The sequence below is a fragment of the Equus przewalskii genome, chromosome 29, assembly GCF_037783145.1.
Source record: "Equus przewalskii isolate Varuska chromosome 29, EquPr2, whole genome shotgun sequence".
NCBI lineage: Eukaryota > Metazoa > Chordata > Mammalia > Perissodactyla > Equidae > Equus > Equus przewalskii.
In genome coordinates this window covers 36,974,559-37,001,066 of record NC_091859.1, presented here as the reverse complement: position 1 = coordinate 37,001,066, position 26,508 = coordinate 36,974,559, and the positions used below count along the sequence as shown (strand labels likewise).

At 57.5% G+C, this 26,508-nt stretch overlaps 1 protein-coding gene across 2 annotated transcripts in view; it reads right to left on the bottom strand.

The window, feature by feature from the left end:
* CACNA1I (calcium voltage-gated channel subunit alpha1 I) overlaps positions 1-26,508 on the bottom strand; it is a 115,009-nt gene that overhangs the window by 74,759 nt on the left and 13,742 nt on the right. The window contains exons 3-4 of one of the 2 annotated variants that reach the window (XM_070600657.1): positions 8,480-8,591; positions 6,667-6,800 (exon numbers count right to left, since the gene is read on the bottom strand). In XM_070600657.1, the coding sequence (XP_070456758.1) occupies positions 6,667-6,800; positions 8,480-8,591 (246 nt within the window). Of the gene's footprint in view, positions 1-6,666; positions 6,801-8,479; positions 8,593-26,508 lie in introns of both variants that reach the window. The other variant, XM_070600656.1, reaches the window with a different exon arrangement.

The window sequence follows — 26,508 nt, the reverse complement described above, 5'->3', positions numbered from 1 at the left end:
CACGCCCTGCCCGGTCAGCCCAGGCAGAGCTCCGAGGGCTCCAGCCAGGGCTTGGAGACATGGCAGGGCCACAGTCTTGGTCCAGAGCAGATGAAGAAACTCAGGCCCAAGGAGAGGAATGTGGCAGACTCTGAGAGTCGCCCACCCAATGAGCGTTCTCTCTTCTAATCTTGCCTGGCCCCGGCAACAATTCTTGGTTGATCCAGCCAAATTCAATGATATTTTCTATTTCCCTGGCTTCCCTTGCAGCTAAGGATGGCCACGAGACCCAGTTCTGGCCAAGCATGCTGGGACAGGGGAAGGAGCTAGCAAAGAAAGTGCTGTTTTCCTGATCCAAGTGGACCGGCACTGCCAACATGGCCCTGGCTCCCTTCACCCTCCAGCCTTCAATGCAGACACAACGCCCACAGCTTCAGCAGCCACCTTGTGACCATGAAAGAAAGGCCTGGAAAATCATAAGGACGTCACCCTCCCTATCACAGAGCCATCACCCAGTGACCACCAGCCTCGCAACTTACCGTTACGTCAGAAAAAACACTCCAGGATTTGCTCGAGCCACTGTTGGTCAGATGTTCTGTTACTTGCAGCCAAAGACATCCCTGACAGATACACCCACAAGTGACACAGAACCAGGACTTGCTCCCAGCCAAGCTCCCTGGGTTCCATTCCTGACTCTGCCCCTTACCAGCCTGTGACCTTGGGCAGATGGCTCCCTGGCCCCAGGCCTCATCTGTAAAATGGAACTGACCGCAGTCCCTCCCTTCCAGAGCTTGGCTGAAGATTAAGCCAGATCCTGCACGGCACCTGGATCACAGTGAGTACTCAGCAAACAGGAGATGCTCATACTTTCACACAGCCCTGGGTGATGCCTAAGAGGACTCAATTCCCTTTGCTTTCTAAAGTCCCGCGATGGGGCGCTTTGGACAAAAGCAGCTCTCAGCCAGCAACCGCAGAGGGGACGTGCCTGCCTCATCTTTTTAGAAAGCTCTCCTCCGGGGCTGAGGAACAATTCTTATTGACGTTTCGTTTCCCAAGCGCCTGTAAGAGTCTGGGTGGGGGAGCTGTTCCCTGCGTGTACTCAGGAGATGTTTCCAGGGTGTGATAATCCTGGCCCAGCCTCTCCTTCCCACGCTCTGGCCAAGGTGCTGAGTGCCTGACGTTACTGCTATTTCTGTTGATATTATTAATGACGATAGAAATTCTTGCGAGGAGCCCCCACTGTTCTGTTTGCAAAGCACTTCTACTTGTCATGAGAGTTAACTCAGATCCTGGACACAGATCAGCGATGGCGCCCTCCCCACGCCTCTTCCCCTTCCTGTGGCTCTCCAAACTGGGAATCGTGATTTCCACTTGAAGCCCTCCCAAGGTGGGGCTCCATGAAGGTCAGATGAACTGGATCACCTGCATTGGGCCGCCTGCGCGTTTGGTTACAATGCAGACTCCGAGGCCCTGCCATCCCTGCTGGGTCTGGATCCCCAGGCTGAGGCCCAGGAATCTGTGTTTTAACATGTGCCCTGTGATCCTGTTGCTCCCTGAATTTTGAGGAGCACCGAGAAGGGGTGCAAGGCTGTGCACGTGTTTGAGGACTGGGGAGGTTGCCCTTCCCCTGTCTGCTCCCCCTCAGCCCTCAGCTGCTCCACTTTCCCCACCCAGCCCCTCTCTGGGTGCCCTCAGACCCAGCCGGAAGCTTTCAAGAGCTTCCAGACTTAAGGCGGCTCCTGTTCCCTGCATTCATCCCAGGCGGGGCCCAAGCCGGCCACTCTCTTGGCAAGGCTCGGCTCGGCCTCTTTCTGGAGTGGTCCCTGCAGAGACCTGGCATTGGAATTCTTAGGGAAGCTGTTAATAGCGGGGCCCAGCACCCCGCCCCCCCCCCCCCCCCACCGAGCCACGCAGCCGGCAATGGCCATTTCATGTTTTTGGTTTCGGGGAGGAGGTTGCATTACCAGCACGATGCAGCAAGGGAGAGATACGGATAAAGAAGACCTCAAGCTCAACAAGAACGTCATTGCATATTTCATGACCTCCTAATGGACAAGGGCAGAAACACGTGGCTTCAATAAGATGGTGAGGTGGGTTCAGCTATTACCCGATGATTACCGGGGCGTTGTCACACACTGGAAGAGAGTCTCTAGTGAAGTGCCTCAGGGCTCGCTGTCCTGGTCTGATGGAGCACAGGGAGTAAATGTAATGAGTGACTGGATCAGGACTCCAGGAGAGCCCTGTAAGATGAAACTGATAGCAAGAAATGCCAGGTTTTGTATTTGGGTTAAAAAAAAAAGTGGGGTGGGAGAGACCCTGGCTTGGAGGGTGAATACCACCTGGGGTGGCAGGGAGCACAGCCTCTCAGCAGGTCACCACAATCCTACACGGCCCTGGGACAAGGACAGCCCGTCCTCTCCGCCCCATAAGTCCCCACTGGGAGGCAGGCTCCTGCTTCCCAGCCAGGGACCAAGACGGCCTTGGTCACTTGAGCGGAGTCCAGCAGGTGAGGCCTCCTCACCTGTCCTTTGACAAATGGTGGGAGGCACTGGGGACATTTCATGTGAAGAAGGGGAGACGCCTCCTGAGTTCGGAAGGACTGTCCTGAGTCTGCAGGCTCGGGGCCCCCGTGCAGTCAGGCCCCTGCCCCCATCTCTGGCTTCATCTCTCTGCACCCACTCCTACCCCGGGGGTCCCTGAGCTCCAACACCCCCCTCCGCTCCCCCTCACTTCCTCAGATGGCCCCTCAGGCCCTCTGCATGCTGTCCTCTCTACCTGGAGCCTCTTCCTTGGGGAGCCGGACACTGACCCCTCTGTCTAAATCAGGTCCCTCTGCTTCTTTGTGACAGCACTGATCCCAATTTAGGATTTATTTAGAATTTTATGTTTTATATCTACTTCTAAACTGTGAGGCCCCTGAGATCACAGCAGCATCTGTCTCATCTCGTGTCCCCCTGCCCAGCACAAGGCCTGGCACATAGTAGGTGCTCAATAAATGCTGATTTGTGAGTGAATGGGCCCATCAGGCAGGAGCTCCAGGAAGACAAATGTCAGCTCAGTGAAAGAAAGAACTTTCTAGCACATTAGGCTGTCCCAGCTGGGGACTGGCTGCCTTGTGAGATGGTGAGTTCCCCGCAGTGGCAGCATGCAAGCAAGGGCTGACTAGAGTGGAGATGAAGGCTCTGACCTCTAAGGAACCTTCCAGCGCGGAGGTTCTGTCGCTTGAAGAAGGAGCCAGGAATTTTGGGAAGGGGAGGAGCAGGAAGGAAGAAGACATCCTTGGGATGTCAGGCCTGTTACTTGGGAAACAGAACATTTATAGCACCAAGCCTGGGTGGGACCGCGGGGGCTGGGCAGGCAGCTCTGGGGACGGGTCTGGAGTGGGAGCAGACCTGGGGAGCCCCGGGTTGTGGCTTCCCATCTGGCCTTCCGCAGCCACGCCATCCCTAGGCACAAAGGATGGGAGGACCTTCAAGATAGGGACAGGTCGGTGTCACCTGCGTCCCCAGCATCCCACACAGAGCTGGGCACGTGGGTCTCCACTAAGTCTCCTCCCTAGCCAGGACCAGCTACATAATTTAGGGGGCCCAGTGCTAAAAGAAAACGCAGGGCCCCTGGTTCAAAACTTAAGAATTTTTAAATGGTGACCGCAGAGCATTAAACCAAGCATGGGGCCCTGTGCCACTGCACACGTGGCCAGCCCTCCCTCCCGCCAGGAGGAGCTGCCCTGCGGACCCCACCTCATCCCGCCCCCACCCCAAGGACCAAGAGACAGTTTCGAATGGAAACCTCACGGGCCAGCTCCTCCCTCTGCTCAGCTCAGATCTTCACTGTCTGAATCTGTAAATGTGAGGGGACAGAGGGGAGTCACCAAGCAACAGAGGAGACTCTACAAGTCCAAAGGGCAGGCGGCACGCTCACAGGGGGCAGTGACGGAGCCAGCAAAACAAATGACTTCCCCAAAACAGGAATTAAGAAAAATTATCCTAAAACCTGGAAATGGGCAAAGAGAAGGCGGTATTTCTCACAACGTCATCGTGGGGTTAACAGACCCATCTAAGGATTATTATCCAGAGGAATATTCCTCTGTTTGAGTCACTATTTACTGTTAATTAAAGGTCTGGCTGCTGTGAAATTACATGTTAACTTGTCGATTTCCGTAAGTGATTTCTGTCTGACAGAAAAGATAACCCCCAAGGTCATGGCTTTCTGACCCTGTAGGTCATCCAGCAGCTCTGACGCTAAGCGTTCTTCCTCCAACACCCATTGTCCTAACTCTGCTGGTTCCTCCCTCACAAGGGGAATAAATCTGTGATACACTTTCCTCCTAAGATTGGTGTGGGGGTCATTTGTTTTTTAGCTTTTTGGAATTTATACTTTGACTTCAGGATCAGGAAAGGACTTTTAAGAAGCCCACTGAGTGTCCATAAGGAGATTTGAGTGAATACTGCATCTATAAAACAAAAAGAGGCACAAGCTTTTCTGAAAACTCAAGAACAAGAAGTGATCCTGGGGGGGCCGGCCCTGTGGCGCAGCGGTTAAGTTTGCATGTTCTGCTTTCACGATCCGGGGTTCGCTGGTTCGGATCCCAGGCGTGGACCTATGCACCGCTTGTCAAGCCACACTGTAGCAGGCATCCCACATATAAAGTAGAGGAACTTGGGCACGGATGTGAGCTCAGGGCCAGTCTTCCTCAGCAAAAAAAGAGGCGGATTAGCCGCAGGTGTTAGCTCAGGGCTAATCTTCCTCTAAATAAATAAATAAATAAATAAATGAGAAGCTATCTTGAGAATAAACGAGACGCAGAGGAGATGAAGGCTTCCGACAGGGGCTGTAAACAGAGGAAGGGGTGTCGTTAGTGACTCAGAAGACCCAGTCAAGGACTTCTCTCCTGCTGCAGATGAAGTCTGAGAGGGGAAAGAGGAAAGATGTACAGAACAGAGAGAGGAGAGAAGTATCCATTTAATGGGAATCACAGGAGAGAGCAGAGAAGGATGGGCAACGATCAAAGAAGAAATAAAAGAATTTCTTTCTGACCTGAAGGAACATACGTGTCGCATCTTGAGTTCCAAAAGGCCCCACAGGGAGCGATCCTACACCCAGTCTGGCCCTAGTGAAGGGTCTAAAGTCTGAAAGTAAGGAGAATACCCTACAAGCTTCCAGCAAGGAAAAAGCAGGTTGTTCCCAAGAAATAAGATTCAGACCTCCACTGGACTCACCCGCAGTGCCGTGTCGTAGATTTGAACGGTACCATGTGCCAGGTTCCAAGGGATCAACATGATGGTTCTGGAACAGTGCACGTGAAAACTGTCCTTCACACATGAAGATCAGAGGAATCTATGTTTGCACAGGCAAGACTGAAAAATGACACTATCCAAACAGCTTTTCTTTATAAAGACTACTTCAGGATATCCTCCAGCCAAACCAGAACGAGAATGAGAATAAGACCTTGACAGAGGGGTGACATGGTTCACGAGAAACCAAAGGAACACAGCGTGACTGCTAGTTAGGTCTGAAGAGCTGCTGACAGTGTGGTTGTGAAGCTGAACATCGTTTGTAGAAAGGATGCTTAGAAGAGGTGTAACATTTTTAAAACACTAGCCGACAAGTCATTTCGCTTCAGAACACATCCGCAGTATTTAGCGTATACTTGGTGGTGCTGACCCCCATCTCGGCCATGTGCCTGACTACCCTCCCTGCCCCTTCTCCATGGCAGCACACACACATGCTGACACACTCACATACGTGAATACACGCACACTCATACAATGACACACGAACACGCTCACATGTACACACACACTCACGGGCCTCCACCCTTTTTCTCTCCCTCCTCACTTCTGCCATATTGACCCAATACTGGGCACAGTTAACACCTACCTTCAGCTCTTGTGTGTCACCCTCAGGAAAGTCCCCAAGCCCCCAAGTCCCCAGCCTGGCTCAGAGATGCTCTCAGAAAACACAACGCTTTGCCCAGAGCCCTCCTCTCTGTGCGTGACACCTTCACCCCGGTCGCTGTGGCCTGCCTCTCCCCAGACAGTAGTCGGGAAGGACAAAGCCCACGTCTGGGCTTGCTGTGCTGCGGACCCCTCCTCTAGGACAGCACTGACACTTGGCAGGAGCGCATCCCACCCCCGGTTGTTGGATGAAGGTGTGAATGGGCCGCCAGCCTGGTGGATCCAGAAAAGCAAGAATAAGGCACAGATGCTGCAGATAGGCTCTGCTGTCCCCGGGCCCTTCCGACGGAGCTTGTGTCTTGGTAGAAATAACCACAGGCTGCAGTCGGTGCTCGAGTCTATGCTCCATGTCAATAACGATAACAATAACAATAACAGTAATCAGAGCTAACTTTCCCCGGGTGCTCACTTTGACGCGACTACTATTATCCCTGTTTTACAGCTGAGGAAACTGAGGCTTAGAGAGGTCAAGTGGCTTTCTCAGGGTCATACAGTTAGTCAGTGGAAACAGACCCAGTATCAGCTGACGGTGCAGGAGGACACAAGGTGACCACAGAGAGGAGGACGGACTGTCTGTCTGTCCAGGCCACTCAGTGAAGGGGCATCAGTCCTCCCCCCCGGGGGTCCAGGAGGGCCCCAGACATGACCACGCAGCTTCCTCACTATCACCAAAGCCCCGTGGGTTCGTTAAATTACAGAGGCCCAGTCCCGTCCGACGGGCACCACCTACCCTGCCATGACAATGAAGAAGTCCAGTCGGTTCCATGTGTCCCCAAGGTAGCACTTCTTGCCAAAAATGCCCAGGGCCACCATCTTGAGCACCATCTCCATGGCAAAGAAGACGAAGATAAAGTCGTCAAACACCTGCAGGGGCAGGAGGAAGGCAAGAAGCAGGGACAGTGTGAGGTTCGGAGCAGGACCCAGGGATCAGAGCTACAGTGTGAGGTGGGGACGTGGGCATGGACACGAGGGGCCTGGGAAAGACCTGGAAACGTCTTCTCCTGGAAGAGGCAGGAAGAGAAGCTCAGAGATCCTGGTCCAATGCAATCATTTCACAGATGAGAAGACTGAGGCCCAGAGAGGGGAATGAACTTGCCCGAGGTCACACAGCCCATTTTATTTGTTCCTTATGGGAGTGGGGCAAAGAGGCTCTCCCTAATAATTGTCAGGCACTGGACACTTGACCTGCACTCTCTCTTCTAATTCTTACAATGACCCCCATGAACAGTCCCATTTTACAGATGAGGAAACTGAGACTCAGAAAGGCTCAGCAACTTGTCTCAGGTCACACAGCAGGTGAGTGGCAGAACCAGAACTGACACTCAGGTCTACCTGACTCCAAAGCCCCCATGGGAGGAGCTTTCTCCAAGCAGGCCTGACCCTCCCCCCACGGGCACAGGTCTCAGCGCTGCCTTCTCTGCTCAGAAAGGAGGCCCAAACGTGTCCCTAACTAGGGCTCAGGCGAGTATATATCTCCTGAGGACAGGACCTGGGTGGAATTGCTCTTTCCGGGATCAATGAGGGCTGCAGTCAGTTCAACTCAGCAAAAGGGGCTGAGTTCCTACTGACAGCAGGACGTAGGCTAGGGGTCGGGGACCCAGAGAGGAGGCCTCGGTGAGCTCACCACCCAGCAGGGCAGCCAGCCTAGTACCCACTGAGGCTAACCAGTTCTGACTCCACCCGGGGACCTGGGGCTGGCTGAGGAGCTTGGGACCCACTGGGACCCCAGACCCCCGCCCCCAGAGATTCTGACTCTGCAGGTTCGGGACCAGCCAGGGGTCTCCAACAAGAGCCCCAGGGGATCCAGAGGCCCTGGGCTGCTTGGGAACTGCTGAGTCCTGTGGAAACATGGGAGGCAGAGGGCAGCTCCCCCTGGGAGGAATCTGGCTTTCCCAGGGAAACAGCCCTGAGTGTTTCCACGCTGTAAAATGGGGGTGAGCCCAACACCCAGCCTACGGCACACGTGTGCCACCCGGGATGGTGGCAGGTACAAAGGCCAGGCCCCCACCTGGGACCTCGGGACGTGAAAACAAGAGAGCAAGCAGAGGCTCACTCCTTTAGGGTATCAAGAGCCAGTTATGGAGCTTGACCTTTATTCCAAAAGCACTCGGGGGCCAAGGGCAGGCTTTCGGCAGAGGTCACTGGTGCTCTACCGGCATGGGCGAGGTGGCGGGGGGGGGGGGGGGGCGGGGAGTCTAAGGTTGGGGAGACCAGGAGGAGGCTGGGGGTGGTGCCTAGTGGGAGAAGATGCCGGCCTGCACAAGAGCAGAAGCCCGGAGATGGAGAGGAGGGGATGGAAGGGAGAGAGGACCACCAAGGAGAATGGGTAAGACCAGTAGGGAGTGAGGAAGAAGACAGCCAGCTGAGCAGGGCAGGCCAAGGAGCGGGGATGCGGCGTGGCGGGCACGGCAGGGCGGACCGGCACGGCGGGGGGAAGGGGCGGGGCGGATGGGCAGGGCCGGAGGGCGGGCATTGTGGGTGGGCGGGGCATTGTGGGGCCGGCAGGCACGGCTGGTGCGCGGGGTGGGGCGGGCCAGCCTCACCTGCAGGATCTTGCAGCGCTCGGACAGGCAGTCCATGTCGTCGCAGGGCTGGTACATGCCAAGTGTCACGCAGTTCAGCAGGATCACCAGCATGCTGACACATTCGAACCACGTGCACACAGAGTTAAGGACAAAACAGTGGGGCCGCCGCTGCCACAGTGGGCAGAGTGCACCCTGGAATGTAATACCCCACCCACCACAAACACAGGTGGACACCCCACTCTCGGCTCTTCCCTCCTCCTGTGCCTTCCCTGAATGTGTCGATGCCTGTTTTCAAAGACCGTGGAGCCAGGCTACCCACCTCACAACAGACAGTGTGCGGCCACACGCGCCAAACCCACCAGAGAACCCAAACTCCAAGCTACAGCCTGCCAGGACCCCCAGCCCCACCTCCTGGCCCCAGCCTGAGAGTCCCCTTCAGGCCCAGAAGGGCAAGGTCCCCAGAGGCCTGGCTGGCAGGCCATCTCTGGAGTTTCCTGCCTCTGTGCCTCTGACCCCTCCCTCTGACTGTCACTGCCTCCCTTCTCTGACCGCCTCTCCCCTCCCCTGCCCCATGCCCGCTCCATCTCTGCCGGAGGCCTGGATGTGGAGCCTGCAGCGGGCCTGTCCAGCGTGGCTGAGATTAGCTGGACGCCCCTGTCCTCCTCTCCTCCCCTATGGCCAGGTCAGAGCTCCTCTCCAGACTCCAGAATGTCAGCACCTAGGCCTTCGCCAGCCCTGCACCAAGTGGGGTGGGCTCGGCTTCATCAGGCCTGCCCAGGCAGAACGTCTCCTGCAACCAGGGGGGCTAGAGACCATCTCTTTCCCCAGCCTTGGGCAGGGCTCTGGGGCCCGTGCGTGGAACCCGATGCATGGGCTCCCCCTCACTCCCCCGGCCAGGCTGCTCTCCTCATCCACACGCTCTCCCTTCCCTTCCTTCCTGGTGAAATCCTGCCAAGTCTTAGAACACAGCGACAAAGCCCAGTCCCACCACCCCCCCCCCCCATCCTCCCAGAGTCAGAGGACCAGGGGTCGGAGCTCCACGGGGCCCCCAAAAACCTGTGCCTCATTGAAAAGAGGGTGGCCCCGGGGAAACTGGACTTACACGGGTCCTCCTTCTGTCAGTGGAGGGGTACACTGCCTACACACCCCCTTCCTGCCCCCAGAAACTGAGCCCCAGGAAGCAGGGAGGGAAGCTCCTGCGCTGTAAAAGTGTAAACCAGGGGGTCTGTGTTTGAGCTCCAGGCCCTGCACGGACCCGCTCTGAGGTCTCTGAATCTCTGCAGGTTCCCCACCGGCAGACGAGAGCCTCCTCACTGGGCCCCCAGGTCTGCTCGGGCCCCTCTGGTCCACTCTCCCTGCAGCAGCAGTGAGCTGCTGAAAACATCAGCGAGATCACCTCCTCCCCGGCTCAAAACCCTGCCATGGCTCCCTGTCTCTCTCAGTATAAACTTCGAAGCCCTCGCTGTGGTCTGCAAGGTCCCACCTACCACTCCCCACTGCCTCATCTCCTTCTATCTCTGCCCTGCTCACTCCCCTCCAGCCTCACTGTCCTCCTGCCACTCCTCAGGCACCACAGGCACTCTCCACCTCAGGGCCTTTGCACATGCCATGCGCTCTACCTGGAAAACTCTTCCCAAGACCTTCAAGGGCTGCTTTCTGACCCTTTGGCTTCATTGTCACCTCCTCTGAGAAGTCCCCACCCAACCTCTCTGACCCACTCCCGCAGCAGTCACCCTCTCCCACCCGACTGCCACCCTCTCCCAGCTTTATGGCCTTCTGAGCACTTATGCCCTGAAGCTGTCTTGTTGACATGCTCCTTGTCTTTGTCCACAGCTAGAACCTCACTCCAAGGGGACAGGGGTTTTGCATTCAGAGCTGTGAGTGGCAGGCATCTAGTAGGAGGTCAATAAACGTCTGTTGAATGAAGGAATAAATCTCTACTGGCCTCACTCACTCTGACATCCAGTGATTCTTAAGCATTTCCAAATGAAAACCCTCACCCCTCAACTTCAAAGCCCTTGTTCTAAGCTTGGATGTCGCCATACGAGCCAGACCCTCAGCCAGACCCCACCCAGCAGGTCTAAGCACCTCCTGCCTGATGGGAGCCGGACCTGGTTTCCCCGGCAACAGCCTCCGTCCCGTCCCTGGCCCTTGCTCACCTTGGATGACAACCCTCCCTCCCACCTCCCTCTCAGACCCTCCTTGCCCCAGCCCTGCTCCTTCCTGCCCCCACCCCCACCCCACTGCCATTCTCCCACCACAGCCGGTAATTAATTTCAGTGGCTGCCAGGGCCCCTTTCTAGCCTGAGCATCGCTCCAGCAGCAGCTTCATCGTTAATTAACTTTTTTGAAGTTCAAACGTTCTAATTACCAGCGAACATCCCCTATCCCCCTTGTCTTTCCCCCCAGCCCGTCGTGCTCGCTTGCCTTCCAGCCACCTCCTCTGCTCCCTCTGTCCTTCCTGCCAGTTTCAAGTTCAAAGTGCACTTAGCAGGTGTCTCCCACAGGCCTGGCACCCCCACTTCTCCCTCGCCAGGGATCTGAGCAGTAGAGTTCAGCAGGCCTATTTTACAGATGAGGAAAACCGAGGCTCAGAGAAACCAGGGGCCTCTCCTGGGTCACACAGCTGGGAAGTGCCAGAGCTTAGATTCACACCCGGCCTGCTGGACTCCAAGGCCAGTGCTCTCCTCTGTGACGCATGGCCTGTCTCTGCCTGTGACTTCCCCTTCCCTCCTCTGAGGCCTCAGCCTGTCCTCAGCCTCTCTCGCCTGGACCCTGCATGGCCTCCCCGCTCACCTCCAGCTCTGGTCTCCGCCCCTCCAATCTGCTCCACACAATAACCAGGCACCTGCCGCATGCCCAGCCCTCTCTGAGCCCTTGACAAGTGTTACCTCGTTTCATCCTCGCAGCGCTATTATAGGCCCCACTTACAAATGAGGAAACTGAGACACGAAGGGAACAAGATTTGCCCAAGGTCACCAGCTGGAAAAAGGCAGAGATGGCACACAAAGCCACAGCCTGCTTTTCTTGTCCCCAAGCTATTCTGCCCCTGCCAGATTAACCACAACTCTGACCATGCCTCTCCCCTGTTCAAAAACTTTCCATGGCTCCCCATTACCCTCCTTACCTGATACCCAAGACCGCCTAGAATCTGACCTCAGTGAACTCCTCTGGCCTTGCTCCTCCCACGGGCCTTGACATGCACTGAACTTCTTGCTGTCCCCAAGCATATTCTGCACGTACTTTCCCTTCCCTCTATGGACTCTACCAGGCAAACTCCTACTCATCCTTCAGAACCCAGTTCGTTTCTCACCTCTTCTCGAAGCTTCCCCTGAAGCACCTTTCCCTGCTCACAAGGTGGTGGTCCAGCCTCCTCTCCAGAATTGCTCCCTACCCACCTGGTCTAGCTGGTATCACAGTAATGAACTTGGCAGTAACCACGACAACTGCGTGCCAGGCTCCTAGGGACATGGCCCCCCTTCTCATCACAGACCTAGGACACAGACCCAGAGAGTGGAGGGACTTGCCCAAGGTCACACAGTCAGCGCGGAGCCCAAACGGTCTGCCTCGGTGGTGTCCGCAGCCACTGCCAGGGCTGCCTCTGTTGCTCGTCCAGCTTGCCCGCTGCACTCAGTCCCTCGAGAGGGCAGATGGAGTGGCTTTCACCTCTAGACTGCTCAGCTTCAGACATTCCGAGATGGACAGTCTCAGCCCTGCCCGGAGGCGCTCGGGGAAATCCCAGATGGCAGAGCCTGGGCCCCTTCCAAGAGCCCATGAGGCTCAGAAGTCAGGCCAGAGCTGGCAGCGCTGCCCGCGGTTCCTGACAAGCGCCCCACTGGCTCGGGGAACAAAGGCACCAGCCCTCTTGAAGTCGAACCAGACCCCGTAGCGTGGGGCAGGAGGCTGTCAGAGGGAGTCGAGGTCTCCAGGCTGAGCGACTCCACAGCCTGGCCGAACGCCTAAGGTTTCCACCATGAGTCACAAGCCTTGAGGATGCTCAGGCACAGCTGGGCAAAGCTCTGGCATTCTGGGGCCATTTGAGGGCAGACAGAGGCCCCAGGAGGGCAGTACGGGATTCCTGGACCTGAGCGCCGACTCCGAGAGCGCAGGGGATCTTCAGTGGCTCCCAGTTGCCTCTCACGGCAAGGCTCAAAGCCCCTGCCTGGCATCTGAGGTCATGACACCTTGTCTGCTTCCTCGCTCAGACTGTCACTCCTCTTGCGGTGACTGTCACAGAACAACCTCACCGAGGTCCCCAGAGAGCAACTACTCCCATCGCCCGTTGCTCAGATGGGAAACAGAGGGGCAGAGAGCTGTCCATGAGCCACAGCGAGCCCAAAGCGAAGTGACCGGCAGACCACAGGCTCCCCACCTGCAGGGGTCCCTGAGCCACTGCTGAACCACAAACCCACAGCGAAACCCCACATCCCCAAACGTCCAGGCTCCGCATGTGTCCCGCCCGCTCGGCACGGCCACACGCGGTCACTGGAAGCTGGTTAGATCCCTGACGGGCAGCCATGGGCACCTTTGAGAAACTCAGATGGGGAAAGGCCTCGATGGTGATCCAATCAACGGTCTCCTCGGCAGGCAGAGCTTTCCCAACACCTGCTCAGCTCGGGGAGAAAAACCACCGCAGGGTCCTCAGGGGGCTGCAGAGCCCCCAGCCCCTCTCAGCCCCACCTCCAGCCAGCCCCCACCTGCGGCCCAGGCCCTAACCTCACCCCCACCCCGTCCATGTCTCACCCCTACCTGCTCTGCCCACGCCTTCCTTGGTCCAAACTGGGGCCTCAGAGCCCAGCAGTGAATGAATGAGCATGCATCGAGTGCCTGCTGTGTGCCAGGCACCGGGTTACAACAGCAATAATGGCAACAGGGGCGAACGTTTCTCAAGTGTTCTGCAGTGTTTGTTTGCCACGGAGCTTTGTAATCAAACAGCACGTATTATCTCATTTAAACCTGACAGCAGGCACGTGAGGTCCCAGAACACAGAGCATTCCAGCCGTGGTCGGGGGCCCAGGCTGGTCACGTGCTGTGCAGCAGAGAAAGCCCGCCCTTTGTCACAACACGGCTCGGGGCCTCCTGGTCTTTGGCTTTGGGGGAAAAAAGCCACCTCACCAGCAGAGGACTGAGAACCCCACGCTGGCATTTGTGCCGATTACTTAATACGACCACAAGAAGAAAATAAGAAATGCTGACTCTTCACTCACAGCCTTTCAAAGAGAATCAGTCCGTTCAGGCCTGACATGGCAGAGAGTCACCCCAGAATTTCAGCGGAGCTCCCCCAAACTGTCAGGTACTACTGCTACCCCGTTTTACAGATGAGGAAACTGAGTCACCGAGAGTGGGCTCCAGGCCTGGGGTTCCTGTAGCTGGTAAGCGGCAGGAGCAGGATTTGAACCCGCCTCTGCTGACTCCAGATCCCATGTGCTCAGCCACATGCTCGGCGGCACCCGGCACAGAGCCTGGAGTACGACGGACCAGCATGTGGTCAATGGAATATGTGCTTTTCCTTCTCACCCAAAGGTCTCCTCCCTACGGGTCCTGGGGCAGCGGTGAGCCCAGCCATCAGCCCATCTGGCTGTGCCTTGTGGAGTCTGGAAGGGGGATGTTCCACCAGGGGCTGGGGAGGAAGGACCCACCTTTGGGAGACAGTGGCAGGGGAAGCCAGCAAGGGGAGGATGCTGGCCTCAAGGGCCGCAGTAAGAGGCCGAGCTTGATGGGAACCATAACTCCACCCTACGTCCTTGCTGCTGAGTCTTGAGAAGGCTGGGGTGCGAACTGGGGGAACACGGTCCCCAGGGAGGCCACCATGCCAGGGGCCCCCTCAGACCTGCCACTTCCCAGAGAGAAGAGTGACTGAATGAAGGGACAGCGCCTGGTGTCCGGGCAGGCCCCTTGGGGCAGCTTCCTCTCCAGGAGCTAGAGCCAGAGGCCTGCGCGGTTACCATGGCAACCACCACCCTCCATCCTGTAGGCCCTGCTGACAGTCACAGTTTCTATAATTGGGGGGCTCTGGGAGGGTGGGTGGGAGTGCTGGGTTTGGCTGGGACAGCCAAGTTTGTTTTTATTTTTGTCAAATCTGAAAGCCGATCTATTTCCTAGGTGCACCTCAGTTGTCTAAATAAATCAAGTGGAGGGAGCGGCTGGGGGCTGCATCCTCCTGGACCACGGAGGCAGGGAAGGTGGGCCAGGACCTGCTCCGGAGTCCCTCCCCGATTGGTCCCCGTGGCTCCAAGGATGGGAGCTGAGGCCTTGGGCCTTCCCAGGCTGGGGCCTGAGGTTCCAGACCCAGGTTCTCGGGCCAGCTCTGTGCTCCCCTGAGGCTAGGGCCACAAGCATCTGTGAAGCACCGGCTGTATACCTGGCCTGTGCATCAGTGTACTGAGATGAACCGGACTCACTCCTGCCCCGAGGGTGTCCAGAGTGCGTCCCTGTTCCAGGACCCGGCGTGACGTGAAGCTGCATAGCACGCACTGTAGTGACAGTGGCTACCATTCTGAATGTCAGCCACGCTCCGGGCCCTGAACTTTAAAGACGCTATCCATTCACTAATTCATTCCTTCATTCGACTTATTTTTATGAGCAACAACCACTCTGAAAGCTGTTTGGCAGCATCTATTAAAGCAAAACATAAGCCCAGCAACGCTGCTCCTGGGTCCAAACCCCAGAGAAACACCGACAGAAGCCTGCGAAAGGCACGTATTACTCCTAACAGCCCCAACCTGGGATCAACTAGAGTGCCCCTCGACAGGAGAGAGAGTGGGGCAGCAGGTTTTAACTGGGGATGACTCTAACCCCAGGGGACATGTGGCCATGTCTGAAGACATTTTTCGCTGTGACAACTTGGGGAGGCAGGGCGCTGGCCGCCAGTAGGTAGAGACCAGATGCTGCTAAACATCCTACAACACACACGACAGCCCCTCCGCAAAGAATTATCCGGCCCAAATGTCAACAGTGCCAAGGCTGAGAACCCCTGTGGTACATCCATTCGATGGAATCCTGCCCAGTGATGAAAAAGAACAAACCGCAGTACACGCAACAGCATGGATGGAGCTCAACGACGGAACGTCGGGTAACGGAAGCCGGACACCAAGGAGCAAAGAGCCTCTGAATCCACGTATGTGAAGTGAAAAAATCAGGCAGCGTTAACCCACAGGGAAGGAGGTCAGAGCAGTGGGAACTGGGGGGCAGAATCCATCGGGGCTGGGATGAGGGAGCTTCTGGGGATCCCTCCATCTTTTGGAGATGTTCTTGGCCTGAGTGGGCTCACGGGAGGGTGTTTACAAGGAAAACTGCCTGGAGCTGGACACTACAATTTGTGAGCTCTACTGCATGTGTTTTACCTCGAACAAAAGTGTAACATGATAAAGAGCACCTGCTAGGAGGAAAAATCAAAATGCAACAATTAAGAAAACACAAGCACCTCGGGGGCCGCCTGCTGTCATGGACCCCCATAACCTTCACCACGAGCCTGCAAGGGAGGGGTGTCACCCCGTCTCACAGACTTCCCCAAAGCCACTGTTAGCAAAGGACAGAGCCGGGATTGGAAGCTCACACCATCCCATCCTCTGTTTGTTTAAGGATTTGTTCCGCCCATGCCCACAGCAGTGTTGGGAGACAGGCACGGCGGCACCCACTTTACAGAGAGGCGAATGAAAGTCCAGAGACAGCAGGACTTGCCCAAGCTGACACAGTGGTTGAGCTGGGACAGAAAGTTGCTCCATAAAGTGAACAGACCTGCTGGGCAAATGGTCCTAGGCCTCCGCTTACATGCCTCCAGTGACGGGGAGCTCCCCTCATGACACACAGACCTACCCAGGCCGATTGGTCTACTTATAAGCTATGGAGCCTCAGTGAGCTGAGATCCCTTAGGGGGAGGGACGAGGGAGTGCGCCCTCCCTTCCTTCCTTGGAGGGCCGTCTCTGCCCCCAACCCACTTCTTAGAACCCTGATAATCTGAGAACTCATTGAATTTGGCCAAAGTCTCTGATTCCCAGATGCCCAGCAGGCTGTGGTGTCCGGCGCAGACAGCCGGAGTGGGGGAGGTGATGGAAAGGGAACAGGGGCTGCCAGCTTGGCAGAAAACCTGGGGCACGTGGTCCACAGGAGGAATGCCCCAGCCAAGGGGACCCTCCAGACGCCACTGCTTCAGCCACTGCTGAAGAGAAGGGTGAGGCAGGCCCCTGGGGCCAGGCTCCCACGCCTGTGGGCTGACCCCACCTCAGGAGCCCACCCACAGAGAAGGTGTGCCTGCAGGAAAGCCTCCTGGACTCCTAGGCAGGTGGTGTAGACACCGCCCCTGGGCCCTCACAGCTCTTATAGCAGCTGTCGAACCGAGTGTGGTCTGTCCTGGTCTCTCAGCCCCAAACAGGCTGTGCTCCCCAAGGGCAGAGCACATTCATCCCTTTCTGTGCTCGGGGGCACTGCAGCCTCAGGACGGAGTGAGGTCCCCATCACTGGGAGGTATCAAGGAGGCTAAGGAGGGATTTCTGCACTGGAGGAATTTGCAGCCTCCCTTCCCACCTTGAATTTCCTCTCCTCTCCTTTTTAATGTCCATCATTCACTATTCATTTATTCAGCACCCCCTCACTGAGGCCTCCCTCTGTCTGGCCCACAGTGGCTCTGGGAACCCCGAACGAAAAAGATGTGGCCCCTGCCCTCCAGAAACCACGAGTGGACACTTGGTGGAGACGTGGACAGAGAGGGTGAGGGCTAGACGCAGGGCGATGGCATTCTCCCTCGGTCTCCTGGGGGACACACATCTCCCCTGCCTGCCCCTGACCACACACGTGTGCACCCTCACGGGTGCGTTCCCATGGAGCCCCACAGCCCTTCACGCCCCTACACACACTCCACACGTGGAGCCCTCCTCCTCGCCCGCCGGGCCAGCGGCACCGGGCACGGCCGACCGCTCTCCTGCAGCAGCGGCCGTTCTTAAGCTTTCCTGTGCCCCCGGGAAGCTCAGCGGCCCCTTCTCACAATCATGTTTTTAAATGCATAAATTTTTTTTTAAAAAAACGCTTAGGATTAGAAAGGAAGGAAGCCAGTTATGTCAAGATAGATGTCAAAATATTTTTTAAAAAAACAAATTTGTGATAGAGAACTACGGTGCTTCGTTATCAACACAATGAATAACCGGAGCCAGCGTGGGTCTGACACTGCGTGACTGTGAAGCAGTGACGGGCGTCGGGGATGTCCTGAGGGCTCTCCAACGACCGTGCCGTGACATGGAAATAGCGCTGATTGCTACGGTGACAGTCACAGGAACCACCAATGACCCCACCGTGGTTTGTTACCTCCATTTGTAACAGAAAGAAATGCTAAATTTCAGTCTAAGGTCAGTGGAAACAAATATGCATGTTGTCCCCATCTGGGTCCACAAACCCCAAGACCCTTGTTCTAGAATCTCTCTCCCCCTTGGGCCCCAGGGACACCACAGCCACTGGGCAGGTCTTCTGTCCCTTAAATGCTGGGTCTTCTCAGGCTCCCCAGCCCTCTGGCCTCCCCTCTTCTCTCCCTGACCCCACATCCACTCCCACAGCCTCGACTCCTGTGGTCCAGGGGCTGACCAGGTCCCTAGTCCGTCCCAGCCCCAGGCTCACCCACTGCTGAGCTACAGGCCCCAAGACACTGCCCCAGGATGTCTCTGGGCACCTCAAATTCATCATGTCCAAAATGGGATAGGCCACGTTCTCCCCAGACCACCGAATTCTCTGCACGTCCCACCCCCACGAGCGATGCCTCCAGTCACCTGCACCCTGGAAGCTCTCCCTCAGGACGAGGACCCTCAGCAGCCTCCCTTCCCTCGTCTCCATGTCCACCTCAGAGACCTGCCCGTTGCACCGCCCACATCTCTCCTCTCCATCCTCTCCTCTGCACCCACCCTGCCCCAGGCAGCCCGCACTCTCAGTCCAGAGTCTCTGAACACCCTCCTCCTCCAGGCTTGCCTCCTCTGATAAATCCTCCACGCAGAGCCAGAGGGCTCCTGAAATACCAAAAGCCTTCCATGGCTCCCTACTGCCTTCCAGACTTTCCAAACTCCTTGGCTTAGCGTTCAAGGCCCTTTGTGTAAGTTTCCAGGTCTGCCTCATCTCTGTCCACCTCCAACCTCGCTAGGATGCACTTCATTGAAAGCTTTGCTGCACGTGCACTATGTGCAGGGCTGAGGGCCAAGGCCTAAAGAAGAGACAGGCACTAATGGAACATGGAGCCTGTCCTCGAGGAGCTCACAGTCCAGCAGAAGGTGAAGAGAATCAGTCAGGTTCAAAAGGGCCTTGTAAGCAGTACAAGGAGAGAGTGATGGCCCCAACACAGGGCTGGGCTGGGCATTCAGCAGATGCAAGGTGGATGAGAGGTGGGGGGAGGTATGGTAATTAACAAGCATCTGCCAAACAAGCGAATGGATGGATGAGTAAATGGGTTACAGATGGGTAGATAGGAGGGTGGGGGTAGGGCATTTGGGTAATGGATGATTGAATGGGTAGATGGTTGGGAAGGCAGGTGGATGAATGCATGAATGTAAGGGTTAGGTAGATGGATAGGTGGGTGGGCAGATGAATGGATGACGAGATGGAAATACAGACAAATGGATGGATGGATGGGTGAGAGGATGGATGGATGGGTGCTGGACAGATGGATGGGTGGTAGATGGATGGATGGGTGCTGGACAGATGGATGGGTGGTAGATGGATGGATGGGTGATGGATGGATGGATGAGTGGATAGGTAAATGGATGGATGGATGGGTAAATGGATAGATGGATGGATGGATGGACGGATGGGTAAATGGATGGATGGATGGGTGGTGGATGGATGGATGAGTGGATGGACGGATGGATGGGTGGTGGATGGATGGATGGATGAGTGGATGGATGGGTAGATGGACAGATGGATGGGTGGTGGATGGATGGATGGGTGGTGGATGGATGGATGGATGAGTGGATGGACAGATGGATGGGTGGTGGATGGATAGAACGGTGGTGGATGGATGGATGGGTGGTGGAGGGATGGATGGGTGGATGGATGGGTAGATGGATGGATGGATGGGGGACAGCTGGTCGGGTGGCTGTATGGGAAGGTGGTTGGGAACGTGACACGTTAGTAGATGGCAGCTCCAGGATTTAAACTCAATTCTATGTGACCACAAGAAATGCTTCAGATTGGAACTTGGCACCGTCCTCTCTCCTCCTTCAGAGATCCCCACTCTCAGTCTCAGGCCTCCTCCTGGCAAGGCCAGGCCACACTGTTCCCGCACTTTCAGAGCTTCAAGAGCTCTCAGGGACCACCTAGGCCAGGCTTGCTCAGCCCCGTCACTACTGACATAGGGCCGGAGAGTTTTTCTGTTGTGGAAGCTGTCCTGTGCATCATGCAATACTCAGCTTCTATCCACTAGAAACCAGTAGCACACCTTCGCCAAGCTGTGACAACCAAAACTGTCTCCAGATGTTGCCAAAGGTCCCCTCGGGGCAAAAACGCCCCCAACTGAAAATCACTGAGCTAGCCCAACCTCCCCCACAATTTCATGTTTCAGGAAACTGAGACCCAGAAAGGAGGAGGGACCTGCCTGAAGTCACCAAGCTTGCACTGGGCAGAGCTCAGACTGGACCTTGGGGAACACTGAGTCCACAATCATCTCCTCACTCGACATGGGGGCGGGACTGGGAGCCTCGCACCCCACTCTCTGGGAGGAGCCAGGTGCAGCCCTTGGTCACCTGCTCTCTCCACCTCCAACCTGGCTCTCTCCTGCAGCCCAACAACACAAGCCCTCGTGTTTGTACAGCACCTCAGAGCCAGCCAAGCCTTCTCCTCCTGCTTTCTCATAGAGATAGACACCGTCGCCCAGAGAGGTCAAGTTGTTTGCTCAGCATCCCACAGCAATGAGCACCAGTGTCAGGATTCGAACTGGGGGAGAGAAGAGGGAGACCAGAGGAGCAGAGCACAGCTCCCCAGGGCGGAAGGGATGGAAATGCACAACACAGCCCCACAGGAGAGCTGGAGAGAGATTAGCAGGAAGACATTCTGGCTGATTAAAAGGATATATCGATTTCTCTCGGAGGGAAACAAATGGGGCCGTTTGTCTCCCAACGGGATCGTGAGGTGGTCTGAGGGAGGCAGCAGGTCAAAGTTGGCTTCTGACACAGAAGCCGAAGCCCAGGCAGGATGGACGGGTGAAAATCCAATCATGTTTTAAATGCCCCAGGAGGGGGCTGACTCTTCATTAGCCAGCGGCCCTCTTTCTAATTCTCCTGCTGTATATCAACCACAACGAGACTTCCAGGCAGGGCTCACAGGCTCACAGGCCCCGGGCTCGCCCAAGCCCCACTGGGCCACTGCCTGGCTGGGCGGCCTGGACAGGCACTCTGCTTCTCTGGGCCTCGCCTGCCCAATGGGCAATCTCTAGAGCTGGCAGAGCTGCCAGGAAGACGAAACCCACCCAGCACATAGTAGGTCCTTAGCGAGCGCCCTCCCCACCTCAGTCTTCTCCTTTGCCTTCCAGAATCTAGACCCCAATGTCCTTCCATCCTCGGCCCCGACTCCTTTCCTCTCCCAGCCCACACTCCAGGCTGTTAGCAGCATCCCAGTGACCCCGGCTTGACCCGGGCCCTTGACCAGGCCATCCCCCTCCCCCACCCCCCCTTCAAAGTCTCTCCTGCCCTGGCTCCAGGGCCCCCGCCTTCAGCAGAGGCTCCTGCGGCATCCCCAGTCAGAGCAGGCTGCCTACTCCATCCTCCGCGCCCCCAAGGGCCCCTCTGCCCAGCCTTTACCCCATTTTGCTTCACAGGAGTAGGATTCAGGTGTGCATCTGCCTCCCCCATCAGGCTGGGGACTCCTCTGAATTTACCCACACCCCAGGCCTGCTAGACACCCATCAGCGACTCCCCGCGGCCCACAAGATCAAGAGCAGGCTCTAACCTGGCATTCCACTGTGGGCTGTCCAGCCCCTGCCTCACAGTGTTCCAGCCACACTAAACTCTTTACTGTTCTCTGCACTATTCCCTCTGCCTGGAACACCATCCCTCAACTGTCCTCCTGGAAAACTCCTACTCATGCATCAAGACCCAGACCAAATGCCCCCTCCTCCAGGAAGGCTTCACCAATGCCCCAGCCTGGGTCAGGAGCAGCTTCTGCACCTGCAGCTCTCTTTACACAGAAATCTCCGTGTGACAGTACCTGAGGTTGCCCTAGGGGTCAGGCTCTCCCTGGTCTGCCCTGTTGACCAATGAGAGTGCAGCTGCATCCACTCTGGCCGCCATGAGCATCCCCAGGGCCCAGGCTGATGCTGACTTTTACTTCTGAGAAAAACAACCTTCTCTACAGCAGATGGAGGGAAACGGACAATTTCCCAGACATATGTTGCTTCTCCCAGCAATACCCACTGCCCGTCTGGCCCTTCCCATTAGGCCAGAGCTGGAGGGGGAGGGGACACCTTCCCAGCTGAGAGCAGGCCGGTGGGCGTAGTACGGGTCTGAGACCTGGAGTCCTGGGCCCAGTCTCCCCAGCTGTGCAACAAGGAGTTAGCACAGTCCCGGCTCTGCCACCTCATGGAGTGCTGAGAGGCCCCCAGAGGTCATGGCACGGGGGCGGAAGTACTTTGAGAACCGGACAGGGAGGAACAAGCCCCTCGGGCCAGGCCTGTGCTGGGGGCGGAGACCGAGGGTGCAGGGAGAGCCACAGCGCCCCCCCGGGGCCTCAGGCTGGTGCAGGAGATAAAGGGAGCAGCCAACAGGCCCCTGAGGCCCGAGGAAGCTTGTAGGCTGGGGAGGACTGATGCAGGGCTGAGGGGTGCAGAGAGGAAAACGCTGGGATCCAGGAAAACCTCCTGCAGGTGATGGCCGAGAGGTGGGGCCTGGGGGGCTGGCGGGAGGTGGAGCCACAGCCACGCCACGGGGAGAGGGCATCACGGGGGTGGCAAAGGCTGGGAGGAGGTGGGGGGGCATCAGGAGACAGCAGCAGCCTGCTTGGGCTTCAGACGAGAGTGCACGAAGGGACAGGGCAGGAGGGTGGCAGAAGACAGCCAGGGTGGGTGGCAGAGGCCTGAACCCTGGAGGAGTGACTCTTCTGGGAGGGACAGAGCACCACTCAAGGGTTTGAGTGAGGGAAGAATAAGCGAACAAATGAGAGAAGGCAGGCGGGGAAGGGAGGGGACAACGGCCCCTCCTGGGCACGCAGCACTCAAGACAGAAGACAAACTGCTCCCATGCGGGGGAGGGGGGGGCGCCCAGGAACCCCTGAGGAGGAAGGCAAGCGGGAGGAGAGAGTGAATCCAGAGGAGAGGGGACCACAGGGACCCACAGCTGTGGACTCCTGGCCGGGTGCTCTCTCCACTGTGCAGGGGAGGGGAGGCAGGGCAACCCCAGTGGCAGGTGGGTGGCAGGGGTGAGGTCCTGTTTAGACAGGAAGAGATGGAAGAACTCCACCCCCATGTGCCCAGTGGCCCAGCCAGAGGGAAAGGCTCAGGACAGGAGGGATGGAGGTTAGAGGAAGGGAGGACTTCCTGAGAGCCAGGAGCTCTCAGAAGGGTCCCAGAGGCCTTTATCCGGTGGCCCAAGGTCCCGTCTGGTGCAGCGGGATGGAGCGGCAGCATGCCCAGAGGCGGGCAGTGGACCAAACGGAGCAGGACAGCCAGGGGATGAGAGGGGTCCTCCTGCAGGCGAAGGTCCCATTTCTCCCCACCACGTCTGGGGCTCTGCAGGGGTCCTCCTCTCACTCCCCGCCTTCTCACCCTCCCACCCCCAGGGGCCAGCACGTGCCCACCCTTGCCGGCCACCTTCAGCCTCTCTCCCTGGCCCCCTGCCCAGCCCACAGGCCTCTCAGACCATCAACAGACACGGGGCCCAGTTGCCCGTCTGCCTTCAGGACGCTTGTCAGAGCCAAGGCCCCTCTGAGGCACAGCCCCAGCTGCTCCACCATCGGCCCCCGTGTGCCACTTGGCACTTAACAGTTTGCCCGGGAATTCTCACTGGACCCCCTGACATTCCCAACGGGAGGTCGCCATGGCCCCCATTTCACAGATGAGCAAATGGAGGCTCAGCGAAGGCCGAGGCCCCTCAGCCAAGAAACCTGGAGCAGGTCTTCATTCACGCCAACCAAGCCACAGTCCCCGGGGTCACCTCTGAGTCCTCTCGCGCCAACACCAACCGCAGGGCAGCCACGCCTCCACGAGGACCCTCCCCTCCAGCCCCGCAGCACCCTGCCACCCCTGTTCCTCACCCCAACTGACAGGTGCTCACTCATGATGGTCTCCCGGCTGACGTCCCTCCAGGGGAGCCAGGGCGACCTCCCCTGCACAAAATGGCCACAGTCGTCCTCTGCCCTGCCTGGCACGCGGCACACACTCAGCAAAGGCTCACTAGACCATCTCACTGATGGGCGAGTGAACGACGGCTGAACGAGAGCCCATTTGCCCCCTCGACAAACACACGGAGCTCCACGACGAGGAGCCCAGTCTTGGCACCACAAGGCTACGGCAGAGGACCTGCGAGGCTGGGGTCTCGGCCAGCTGGACTTCAAAGCGAGAGTAAGCAGCGTCCCCGAGCCAGGCAGGGGACCAGAAGCAGACAGAAGTGGGGGAGGGGGGTAGGAGAGACCAGGACCCCAGCCGCAAAGGCACAGGGCACACGAGCCCACCCAGAAGGAACCCGAGCCCAGGCATCCCGCAGACGCCACTGAGTGGCTTCCTGGGCAGGAGGGCAGGCAAGAGGGTGCCCCAAGCAGCCCTTCCTGCCCTCGTGCCCGACTCTCCACATCCTGCAGACAGGGAGGCCGAGGGCAAGAGAGCGGGAGAGCGGGAGAGTGACTCGTCCAAGGTCACTGGCGGCTGGCGGCTCCTGCCTCCCAGCCCAGGCTGGCGCCCTCCCCGCTGCCCAGCAGAGAGGCAGCCTTCACAGCCCACTGGCTCCCACCACGCATGGCTGGCTGGCACCGCAGCAGAAGCGCTGGCTGGCTCCGGGGAGGCAGCAGCCAGGAGCAAGCCGGGAGGGGAGGGGGCTGCAAACTCCTCCAGGGGATGGCCCCAGGTGGGCCACAGCCAGGTGGCTGCCAAATGCAGATGCTGGAACTCAGGGAGACTGGCCGGCCACTGGGAACTGCGAAGCAAACCTCCCTGCCCCGGGAGCGGGGGGAACGTGGAGAATCAGGTGCTTCTCCAGGCTCCGCGGGCGGCAGCCATGTCCTGGATAAAAGCTGAGGCTGGCGATTCAGAGAAATCGAGGTTTGCATCCCAGCTTTACCACATCCTGGCTGTGCAACCAGATAAAAGTTACTCAACCTCTCTGAGCTTTACCTTCCTCACGTGTAAAATGGGGCTATGACAGCACCTAACTTCCGACAAGCACTTAGTGATAATGCAGGCAAAGCCATCAGCACAGTAAGTGCTGGCTCATTATTATCATCCCTGAGCACCTCACAGGTGCTTTACTGGAATCATCTCTAATCATCTTGAATAGTCCCATTATAGAGATGAGAAAGCTCAGGCTCAGGGAGCAGAGCCAGAGTGAGTACAGCCCACCACTGGCCCCTCTCCCACATGAGCCAGTTATGCTGCTGAGAAAGGCTCTCCATGTCCAATCTGGGTGGAAAACAGCTTTCCAGCTGATCTGTCATGCTGCCAGGGGTGCCCTGCTGGAGGATGCCATGATTGATTAGTAATGTCTCCAGGTGAGGGCATGGCCACCCACAGCATAACTGGCACAAATTTATCTAAATAACAGAAATTGAATCTGATTTTCCTTGGAACCAATGTCCTCTGAAGGCATTAGGCTCTATCTGAAGACGTGATGCCCAACATCTTATTGAATCTATCACGAGCAGAGTGTTTACTCGGCCCCACATGAGGGCCGCCTGCACCTTCTGGGCACAGGTAATAAGAGTGATGACCGCCTGGGCGGCAGTTTTTCTAGCCCACAGAGCTCCCTTCTCACATGTGCCTTCTGCACTGCTTTGGGCTCCAGCGCAAGCCTGGGGAGGGAGAATTGCCACCCCCACCTGACAGGCGGGGAAACCGGGGCTCAGTATGCTTAAGAAACTGGCCCATGATCACACAGCAAACAAGAGGCAGAACCAGCCCCTGGGCCTGTCTGACTCATTTCCCCAGCCCTTTCCACGTGCCACACACCACGTGAGTCAAACAGCACGACCGATCCCCTGATATTTCAGACCCAGAGACCTCCCGGCTGACACCCCGCTGACAGCGCAGGCTCAAGGCCCAGGAGAGACAGAGAGTGGTCTGACATTTGGGGGAGCGGACCTTTCCCGCCCCGGCTCTGGGCTCAGGGAGGGTCCCAGCAGCCTCTTCAGTGACTCAGGCAGTGACTCAGGGCCTAGATCTGGGCTAGGAGAGGAGCTGAGTCAGGAAGCACCGACCTCAAAGGGTAGCTGGCTCCGAGCCAGGGCCCCCCCAAACCAGACCCTCCCCCACGGCCCGGCCCTGCCCCCTCTGGGGCCGTGGGGCACCACAGCTGCTCCCACGAGCCCACCGTGATGCATACACGGCCGCCATTCCTTTGGGTTCTTGAAGAGGAGAAGAATCCTGCAGAGTCTGGAAACGTAAAGGGTCATTTATGGTCGTCACACTGTTTGAGGGACACTAACTACCCATATTTAATGACCAGGGACACCAAACACCCTGTAATGTACACGACAGCCTGGACCGCAGAATACTGTCACATCCAACACGCCAACAGGCTCCCGCTGAGGAGCACTGGGTGAGCGCTGCCCGCTCCCTGGGCTGCCCCCCAGAGAGGATGGGAGCGAGGGCAGTTTCTGGCCAGGGAAGAATCGTAGCGCCCTCAGCACCTGCTCAAAGACACCCACACACACTCCCCAAGCCCCTAAAGCCCAGCCGGAGTGCCCCACAGTCAAGCCTCTGCTCCAGGGGCCCCTGGAGACACCAGAGTCACCCACGGCCTGTGTTGGCAGCAACCTGCCTTGGCCCCTCCCGCTGACCTGACTCAGGCTATGTCATCTTAGCACCACACCATCCCAGGACCCAGCATCCCGGGACCCAGCATCCCGGGACCCAGCATCCCGCTGCAGCATCCCAGGACCCA